At 38.7% G+C, this 10,964-nt stretch overlaps 2 protein-coding genes across 2 annotated transcripts in view; one reads left to right on the forward strand and one right to left on the reverse strand.

Moving 5' to 3' along the window:
- LOC113168725 (alpha-tectorin-like) overlaps nucleotides 1–10,964 on the reverse strand; it is a 61,206-nt gene that overhangs the window by 4,773 nt on the left and 45,469 nt on the right. The gene's annotated exons all lie outside the window — the stretch shown is intronic.
- Nucleotides 120–4,310, forward strand: LOC113168237 (zinc finger protein 420-like). The gene is made up of 2 exons (XM_026369243.2): nucleotides 120–1,784; nucleotides 1,877–4,310. The coding sequence occupies exons 1-2, from the start codon at nucleotides 1,767–1,769 to the stop codon at nucleotides 3,416–3,418; spliced, it is 1,560 nt and encodes a 519-aa protein (XP_026225028.1). The 5' UTR covers nucleotides 120–1,766; the 3' UTR covers nucleotides 3,419–4,310.

Genomic DNA, 10,964 nt, shown 5'->3' on the forward strand with positions numbered 1-10,964 from the left:
TCCACTGTAGTGGACAGCAGAACAAATTTACTGTTAGAAAACAGCTACACTTCAAAATCAGAATAGACTGACAAGAAAACAAGAATGTCAATCCATTTTCTAATGAAACTGAACATGAACATAAATTAAAGTCTCCAGTCCAGAGGTCCTGGGTAGCACAGGTTTGAATCTGTAACACCACCTTCTCTTCACTGTTCTCCTTCTCTTCCTCTTTCTTTTCTTCCTTCATTAAAGTCTTAGTGACGGTACTTTAGGGAGCAGTTTCTCTTCTTTGTTATGCAGAGCAACATCTTGCAGCTGATGCATCTCATGTATTTTTAGCCGTTGCAACCTTGGTTTCATCAGTCTAGTATCTCTGGTATGTGTCTGGCCCCGTATGTTGTTAAAAGTGCTTCTGCTGTTTTTTGATGGATGGTTCATACTCTTCGCTCTCTTCACTGTCGTCTACTGTCTTGTTAGTTTTCCTCAGGTTCTAGGTAGTTCAGCAGCTCATTTGCGAGACGACGTTTGGAGTCCAGGAACTGTTGAGTTTTTTTTGCTCATCATTTGTTTGTGGTGGTGTGTGTGACGGCACCATCCAAGAAAGGATCTTTCCTATGTGCCGTAGAGGCCATCAGCACTGGCTCGTTGTCAGACCATTTTGTGATCGCAAACCCAGGACTTCTTCTGACCACCATCATTGACCCCCGGCTAGAGGTCTCTCTCTGATACTGGAGAGAAACTGCCCCAGTTATCATCCTTTGACCTTCAAATGTATTGTTCCCTTGGTTAGACTTTAGAGTCCAGAATCAGACCATCTGGAGACTCAAGTACAAATACCTTGAAGCTTTAAACCTTTCCTGGTTTCTGGAGGTTAAGGCAGCCTTACCTGACCCTCCAAAGGATGTCTCTCTTTGTCTCCTCTATTACTTTCAGGTCATTTATAATTTTCAGTGAGATTCTCAACTTGAAGAACGTGTTCTTGTCATTTTCTGGCTTATTAGTGTCCCTATGGTTTTGCTAGCACGAAACATTTAGAGTCTGGGGAAGCCAAGGCAGGTCATATGGATGGAGAAGCCAAAGAAGTTCATTTCTTCAGCGGTGGTGTTTAGAGAGACATTCCTCATCTGTAGCTCCCCTCATTTGTGAATGTTGCCAAGTCTCTCCAGGACTCCAGTTTCTATAAATGATGTGTTCACTGTGACAGTCAGGAGGACTGGGTAGGACAGGTTTAAATCTATGATTGGAAAAATACAATCAATGAGGAAATGTCTCTGAACATAGCATCTACCCTTCTGTTAAAAAAGAAAATCCCACAGTCGTCTGAAATAACATGAAAGTGACAAAAGTAGTAACAAATATAAATTTACAAAAATAATAAAGAAGCATTACTAATCATGTGACTTGCGACTATAGAGTACAGATATAAACACTATACACACTATTTATAGTTGGACACACAAGTCATTTTATTTACATTTGTATCCAATAATTTCCAGTTACATATGAAATGGTCCCAGTGAAAGATGCAGATGTGTTTGCAGAAGTTTTTTACTAACTTACCGGTATGAGAGCAAACATCATGATATCAGTCCAATTAATCATCTGGATCATTGCACACAGTGATCCTCATCTGCTGAGTCAGTGATATTCTGTAGCTGTGTTTTTGTCTTATCTTGTGTCTTTGTTGGTTCACAGATCACATTCATCTCAGGTGAGGGCGAGCATTGTTTTGTCTGACATCAGGACAGCTTTGTGAAATCTGGTACCACTGAGAAAGAAGCAGGATGAGTTCTCCCCAAAAGGTGAGTATTTAAATCTCTTACATCTCACATACTTTGCATTTTTCATTATCTCCATTAACAAAACCTTAAGTTTTCTCTCTCTGTCATTTTAGAAACACAGAAACACAAAGAAACAATGTCAGTATTGTAACAAAGAATTGTCGTCATCATACACACTAAAGATTCATGAGAGAGTTCATACTGGAGAGAAACCATACAGCTGTGATCAGTGTGGTAAGGCCTTCAAAGCAGTAGGAACACTAAATGTACACAAGAGAATTCACACTGGAGCTAAACCGCATCAGTGTCAGGAGTGCGGCAGTGCATTCTCATCAACAGGACAACTGAAAAGTCACTATCAGAGATTTCACAGTGGAGAGAAACCATACAGCTGTGAGCAGTGTGACAAAGCTTTCGTAAGATTAATAGAATTAAAACTTCATCAGACAGTTCACAGTGGAGAGAAACCATACAGCTGTGAGCAGTGTGGTAAAGCTTTTGTAACATCAGGACGCTTGAAAACCCACCAACGTACTCATACTGGAGAGAAGCCATTTAGTTGTGAGCAGTGTGGTAAAGCTTTCCTAACAGCAGGAAACTTAAAACTTCATCAGAGAGTTCATACTGGACAGAAGCCATTTAGTTGTGAGCAGTGTGACAAAGCTTTCGTAACAGCAGGAGACTTAAAACGTCATCAGAGAGTTCATACTGGAGAGAAGCCGTTCAGATGTGACCTGTGTGGTAAAGCTTTCTCTCGGTCATTTCACCTTAAAAATCACTTTCTCATTCACACTGGAGAGAAGCCTTATCACTGTGACGAGTGTGGGAAATATTTTGCTCTCTCAGGACACCTAAAACTTCATAAACGTATTCACAGTGGAGAGAAACCATACCAGTGCAGAAACTGTGAGAAAACCTTCACTTCTTCAACACACCGCAACAGACATGAACGAACACATACTGGAGTGAGACCATATAGATGTGAGGAGTGTGGGAAAACATTTGTGCTCATAGGAAATTTAAAGGTTCATAGAAACATCCACACTAAAGAAGCAATCTACCATTGTGAGCAATGTGGGAAGGTCTTTAACACCTACTCTTCATTGAGCCGTCATGAACGGATTCACACTGGAGAGAAGCCTTATCACTGTGACGAGTGTGGGAAATATTTTACTCAATTAGGACACCTGAAAATTCATAAACGTATTCACAGTGGAGAAAAACCATACCAGTGCAGACACTGTGATAAAGCTTTCAATTCTTTACCAAACCGCAACAGTCATGAAAGGACACATACTGGAGTGAGACCATATAGATGTGAGGAGTGTGGGAAAACATTTGTTCACCTAGGAAATTTAAAGGTTCATAGAAACATCCACACTATGGAAACAATATACCCTTGTGACCAATGTGGGAAGATCTTTAGCAGCTCCGCTTCATTAAAGTGTCATAAACCGGTTCACACAGGAGAGAAGCCTTATCACTGTGACGAGTGTGGGAAAAACTTTACTCAATCAGGACACCTGAAAATTCATAAACGTATTCACAGCGGAAAGAAACCATACCAGTGCAGACACTGTGAAAAAGCTTTAAATTCTTCAAAAGAGCGCAACGAACATGAACGAACACATACTGGAGTGAAACCATATAGATGAGAGGAGTGTGGGAAGAGATTTGTTCACCTAGGAAGTTTAAAGGTTCATAGAAACATCCACACTATGGAAACAATCTACCATTGTGAGCAATGTGGGAAGATCTTTAGCAGGTACACTTCATTATGGCGTCATAAACGGATTCACACTGGAGAGAAACCTTATAAGTGCAAATAATGTGAGAAATCATAAATTTACCTGGAGGATTTAAGAGTCTGCGCCACACTCTTGATTGGAGAACCTTTTGTCACCTTTTATGGATCCTCACCAATTTTTCTTCCAACCCCATAACAAATGTAAACTTTGCAGCCTGTTCAGAGTTTGTATGAAAACTCTCAACTAGCTGTTCTCAGTAATACAGTCTGTTTTCCATAAGTTAAATTAAAATCTGTCAAACTAAACTGCTAAAAAAATGTAAGGATGAAATTAAATTTTTTTTTAAAAGAATTAAAATTAAAATATTTACACTGATCTGGACTCAGTTATGTGTAAGAAACAACAGGACGCCATATTGTTTGATTGAAATTCAAGTTATCAACCTACAGAGGACTGAATTCAAAGACACCTTCAAAACCAAAGTGAAAAACATCTGGTGGGAGGTTTGTCCATTTTGTTGAAATGTCATTGCAGCAAGTCAAATGGTTTTCAGTAGCTGTGATGTCCTTGTATACACGACTGACAACATCAGGACATGCTCCTAATGAGACAACAGATGATGTTATGTCCTTCAAGATCTGGACTTAGCATCACTTTTTGTCCTTGCAGTTAAAATGTCTTTTTTTTTTTTTAAATAATTGCTACTACTATAGCTAGCTCTAGTAGCTCACATTATTTGTATTAGCATACAGTAATCTTAAAGTTAGGTAAGATGTTGATATATGTTGTTATTTTTGTTTTGTGAAATGCATTGAAAATATTCTCATATTCAGTGTTTGTCATTTTTAAAATGTAGTATTACATTTGTCTGTTTTTTCATTTTTTATTAAATTCATTAGATCAAATTAAATTCCACTAAAATGTCAAACAGCAGCATGAATGATGTGAATTCAGTGTTTTAAATTGATGACAGGACAAATGAAACGTGCTGTTGTTGGTGGATAGAAACCTGATGATCTTTAATTATCTTGTGAATCTGAATGTTCATATCATGTCAATATTGTGTTAAGATCCTCAGTATTTGATTGGTTCAGCTATGTGTAGGTCTACAGTAGTAAAACAGACCCTCAGCCACCATCACAGGTAGAATCAACTTCTGGGAGAAACACTGTTTGTTTGTTTGTTGTTGATTTTTAATTCTGCTCTTGTACTGATAAATGTATTCTGTGATTATGTTGTTGAATTGTTTCTTTCTTTCATAAAGAAATTATAAGACATGAACTGATAACCTTTGACCTTTTTGTTAAACAATATATGGTTTGAAGCGATTTAATAAACCAGTGTTAGTGTTGTATCTTTTGAGAAATTTTAACATTTAAATAAGAAACTGACCCTCATTAGTTCAACATAAAAATAAAAACAACAAAGCTGTAGTTTGTAAAAACTGAAGAAGAAAATTGGTTGATTTGTAACTGAGCAAATATTAAAGTAAGAAAATGGAAATAAAATTATAAATATTAAAATAACTTCAACTAATAAATTATCAGCATTCACATTTTCTCCCATAATTGACCTTTTTTGCCTCCTGTGATGATTAGAAGGCAAAAGGTTGATTCACAGATCATTACAACAATTATCAGACCTGAGTACTGACAGTACTGCAGTAAACTGCAGATGTATATTTATAGATGTGTTGTAGCACTAAAAGTCTTCAAATGGTCCAGAGTGCTGCAGATTTGAATTTGAACTAAATCCAGAAGGTTCAGACACATTACACCAGTCGTATCTTCCCTTTATTGGATCTCTGTTCATTTCAGATCAGACTTTAAGCTGCTTCTTTCTGTGGTCAGGAAGAGTTTTCAGATGACAACTACAGCTAATGTGATCAGGGAGACAGGTAGGAGGGTACTTGGTGTGTTATTAAGGAAGTAGACAGTGAGACAAGGAGACTTGGTGGAATGAGGAAGTTCAGGTGTGTATATACAAAGAAACAGGTTAGTTAAGAAGAAGTAGGACACTGAGAGGACTGAAGAGAGTAGACAGGAGTACAGGGAGATACAGTGTAAGGTAAAGGTAGAGTTGGCTAAGGACAAACAATATGACATAGGTATATGAGGACTTATACGAGGTTGGACACTAAGGAGGGAGACGTGGATTTGTACAGGTTGGCGAGGCCACTCAAGTTTATTAATCAACCCCAGACCTAAACATAGTTTGAATTCATTTGAGAGCCTCACTCTTAGCCTCTCTGATCCTAACTGGAAAAATCAAAAACCAGTCCTGTTTGTTATTGTGTACCGTCCTCCTGTCCCTTACTCTGAGTTTTTAACTGAATTCTCAGACTTTCTATAATAGTTCATTATAGTGGGTGACTTTAATATCCATGTAGATGTTGATGATAACTGCATCAACAGTGCATTTAATTCTCTATTAGACTCCATTGGTTTTACCCAAAATGTAAATAAACCCACTCACTGTTTTAACCACACCCTTGATCTTAGTCTGACATACAGTGTTGAAGTTGATCAGTTAATAGTTTTTCCCCAAAACCCTCTTTCATCTGACCATTTCCTAATTTCATTTGAATTTACAGTACCAGACTTTACTAAACCTACAGATAAGATTCACTACAGTAGATGTTTATGTGAAAATGCTGTTGACAAATTTAAGGAACTGATTCCATCTTTTATTTCAGAGCAATGTACCAACACAGAGGAAGGCAGTTATTTCAATGTTACTCCAGCACAAGTGGACTATCTTGTTAATAGTACTGGTGCTTCACTTGGAACAATACTTGATACTGTTGCTCCTCTGAAAAAGAAACTAGTGAGTCAGAGGAAGTTAGCTCCATAGTACAATTCACAAATCCATAGATTAAAGCAGAAATCACGTAAGACGGAAAGGAGGTGGCGTTCCACCAATTTAGATGAATATTGCCTAGCCTGGAAAGATAGTTTAATAATATATAAAAAAGCCCTGCGTAAAGCTAGAACCTCATATTACTCCTCATTAATAGAGGCAAATAAGAACAACCCCAGATTTCTTTTCAGCACTGTAGCCAGGCTGACAAAGAGTCATAGCTCGGTTGAGCCTAGTATTCCCTCAACTCTCAGCAGCAATGACTTCATGAATTTCTTTACAAATAAAATCATCACACAGTTCTGAGAACAGAATTTAAAATTCATAATGTCATTATCACACACTGTTTGGTAAGACAGACAATAGTCACATGACTCCTTCAACTGAGAACACATTGGACTTCACAAATGTACCTAATAAAATTCACTAATTCTCATTACACCTGGATGTAGTGTGTCTCAGTCTGCCTGTTTCAGGAACTGTTTATCATTACAAAGGACATTTGAATCTTCTCATCAAGCTCAGATAAACATAACAATAGGAGCCTCCAATCAGACAGAACGACCAACCAACAGCACTGGTTAGAATGGTCTTACACCACCCCCCTTCTCCCTAAAGCATCAGAGTCCTGCAGTGCTGTTACCTGATCTGATGATACTGAAATGTTGCCTCTGGACAGACCTGGTTTAAAATGACACATATTTCTATGTTGGTGGAGAAAAGTTTCTGCTCTAGAAAGAATCAGTTGACATGACATCAACTTTCAGACAAACTCACCATATTTGTGAATTTGTGAACAAAACATTTCTTCAGAGATCCATCACTTCAAACAGACTAGTGGTTAAAGCACACAACTTCCCACCCACAGTTTTTTAAACTAACCTCTTTTGTTAGTTGGTGGTTTAATATAAGGAACTTATATACAGTAAATCCAGAAGCCACAAACTTACTGCTTTCTTTTTTAATAAGCCTAACCAAGCCCAAGGATCTCTGTATTTTGTGTCACTTGAAGCAGCGCAGTAAACAAAACACACCAGAGGGACGATCTTTGACAAGACATTGAAACCCCGTAGTGGCGCAGACTCAGTCTGGCAGCTGTCCAAATCTAATTTCCCCATGGGGATCAATAAAGTATACATTATTATTATTATTTTTATTATTATTATAGTAATTTGTAGTCCCCTAAATCATAGTATGTACTATTTAGTTTAAAGGTGCCCAAATGACGACAACCTAAAAAAAAGCTTGACCTTTACCTTTAGTAAAAACACCCATTGAACAAACAATGTCAAAGTGGAAAAAGTTAGTGCAACATTGGAAGTCTATGTGAGTCCAATTAATGAAACAAGAATAGAGGTGTGGATTAGAGCTACAATGACCTATAAGACTCAGTTCAGTCAATACAGTAAATGTTAGTACGTAGAGAAAAATGGAGACATCATACTATACAGATGCTACTTTTGAATTCCTTTTTACTTTATTTTTCATTTTCTTATAAGGATTTTGAGCTTTACTCACTTTTTTTATATGCAGTGCTATTATTGTAAACACATCTGTATAGACGACACTCACATAGAGAACAGATATGCACACTCAGAGTACTGTATAAAGTCCGGCCTGATGTGGAATGTGTTTCTGGAATTTGTGTTGCATAGAGAAATAGAGTGTGCAGATAAACTGTGGCTCCATGTAAAACAAACATGGCTTTGACTGCTCTCAGGGTTTAGGGACGCAAACCAGATGGTGAAATTATTAAGTACAGGGGAGAAATCTGCTACTACTCTCTCTTCTCTTTCGGCTTTTCCCATCAGGGGTCGCCACAGCGAATCATCCTTTTCCACCTCACTCTATCATGAACATCTTCTACCCTAACACTAGCCAACCTCATGTCCTCTGTTAAGACATCCATATATCTCCTCTTTGGTCGTCCTCTTGTCCTCCTGCCTGGCAGCTCCATCTCCAACATCCTTCTACCAATATATTCACTATCCCTCCTCTGAACAAGTCCAAACCATCTCAGTCTGGCCTCTCTGACTTTGTCGCTAACACAGGCAACGTGAGCCGTCCCTCTGATGTACTCGTTCCTTATTCTGTCTAACCTGGTCACTCCTAAGGAGAACCTCAACATCTTCATCTCTGCTACCTCCATCTCAGCCTCTTGTCTCTGTCTCACTGCTACCGTCTCCAACCCATAGAGCAGAGCTGGTCTCACCACTGTCTTGTAGACCTTTCCTTTGAGTCTTGCTGACACTCTTCTGTCACACAACACTCCTGACACTTTCCTCCACCCGCTCCAACCTGCCTGCACTCTCCTCTTCACCTCTTTCCCACACTCTCCATCACACTGAACTGTTGACCCCAAGTACTTAAACTCCTGCACCTTCTTCACCTCAGCCCCCTGTAACCTAACGCTTCTACCTTGATCCCTCTCGTTCAGACACATGTATTCTGTCTTACCACGACTGACCTTCATGCCTCTTCTTTCCAGAGCAAACCTCCACCTCTCCATCTGTTCCTCCACCTGCTCTCTTCTCTCACTGCACTAATGCCTTTTCTTCATGAACTGATTAATCTGGTGGAGTATGGAGCAGTGAAAAGATGGAAAAACTAGAGTAAAATCAGCAGTTTAACTAGTGATGCTTGGTTGTTCATTATTAAAATACAAGTTAACGTTGACCAGTTTTTCCCACCTGCAGCTCAGCTCGAAGATCCAACATGTGTGACAGTCTTGGTCCATGTATGAAGGACAGTTAATTATTGAAGTAATACGGTTCCTGATGCTGTGTTTAGCTGCAGTACGTTGGGATGAAGAACTTGAGACTTGCTATTTGGTTCAGTCTAGTAATGTCTCCACTTGGAAAACAAAATTAGAAAAAGGAAACCAGAGGACGGAACAAGTAACTTGACTTTCACAATAAAACACCAAGAGCATTTGTAGTGTCCAGCAAAATGTTGTTGAGGAAAAAGTTAATCTGTATGTGGTTAGAAGAAGAAAGTAGTTTAAATTCACTGTGCATGTAGAACAGAACCGATTCCAGCTGTCACTGGATGAAAGGTGGTGTACTGTACCACGTCACTCAATGTCCATATTACTCATTATACATCCAAATTAGTCATTGTATATACATATTGAGAGTTATACTTTTACATTTATTTCGATCATGAAACCGTGTAACTTAAAGTGACCCTTATGAAACTTGCCTTTGCCCTTGTTGACAGTGCACCAGACTTTTATCTTAGGGAGTCAGACAGGATGTCCTGACATGGAATTGACCTCGAGACAAGAACCAACTGTAATGTCTCACAGACAATTGTCATCTATTCACCTCTCCCTCCATCTGAAATCCATAAAAACAACTGTATGTGTTAGATTCTTTCAGTATGTTTCTGTCAGTCGTGTGTTGATGTATTCATGCTCTCTGTGTAAGAAAATAAACTACTGCCTTATTAATCTCATCGATGGTCCTGAGAAGTTTGACAATGACAATGAAAACAATTCAACAATATGATCACTCAACATTTATTAGCAAAAGGAAGGAATTCAAAATAAAGCAAACAAACAAACAGTGTTTCTCCCAGAAGTTGATTCTACCTGTGATGGTGGTTGAGGGTCTGATTTACTACTGTAGACCTACACATAGCTGAACCAATCAAATACTGAGGATCTTAACACATTATTGACATGATGTGAACATTTTAATTGACAGATTCACAAGATAATTAAAGATCATCAGGTTTCTATCCACCAACAACAGCACATTTCATTTGTCCAGTCATCAATTAAAAACACTGAATTCACATCATTCATGCTGCTGTTTGACATTTTAGTAGAATTTAATTTGATCTAATGAATTTAATTAAAATTACATCAAAAATAACAAACACAATGAGTAGAATATTTTCAATGCATTTCACACAACAAAACTAACAACAACTATCAACTTAATCTTCTCTAACTTTAAGATTACTGATGCTAATAAAAATTATATGAGCTACTAGAACTAGCTATAGTTATACAATAGCAATTATGAAAAAAAAAGAGATTTTAACAAGGAAAAAACGTGATGCAAAGTCCAGAGTCACGAGAAATTAGCCAGAACTTTTGGGGCTCCAGCGGCTGTGGTCAGGTGTATCCCGAGAGCCAGGGCACCAAACATTGAAGGCAATCTTAGGGCCTTAGGACAGCATAGCTTTTCAAAGATACTGGTACATGCCGGAGCTAACGATACACGCCTTCGTCAGTCTGAGGTTACGAAGAATAACTTTAAAGATGTGATTAAATTAGCGAAGGCGATGTCCGAAGTGGTAATCTGCTCTGGCCCCCTCTCAATGAGACGAGGTGACATAACCTACAGCAGGTTATAGTCGCTGAACCTCTGGATGTCCAGGTGGTGCTCCAAAAACAACGTGGGGTCATAGATAATTGGAGTACCTTTGAGGGCAATCCTGGCCTGTTAGGGCGGGACGGTGTCCATCCCACTCGAGAAGGTGCTGCTCTCATTTCGTGTAGCATAGCTCATAGTCTAAGATCAGGCCTAGCTAGTCGCTGACTACCCAGAGTCCAGGCCAGGGAGCAGACAAACAGGCTAAACCA

Source organism: Anabas testudineus, chromosome 18 (assembly GCF_900324465.2).
Source record: "Anabas testudineus chromosome 18, fAnaTes1.2, whole genome shotgun sequence".
Classification (NCBI taxonomy): domain Eukaryota; kingdom Metazoa; phylum Chordata; class Actinopteri; order Anabantiformes; family Anabantidae; genus Anabas; species Anabas testudineus.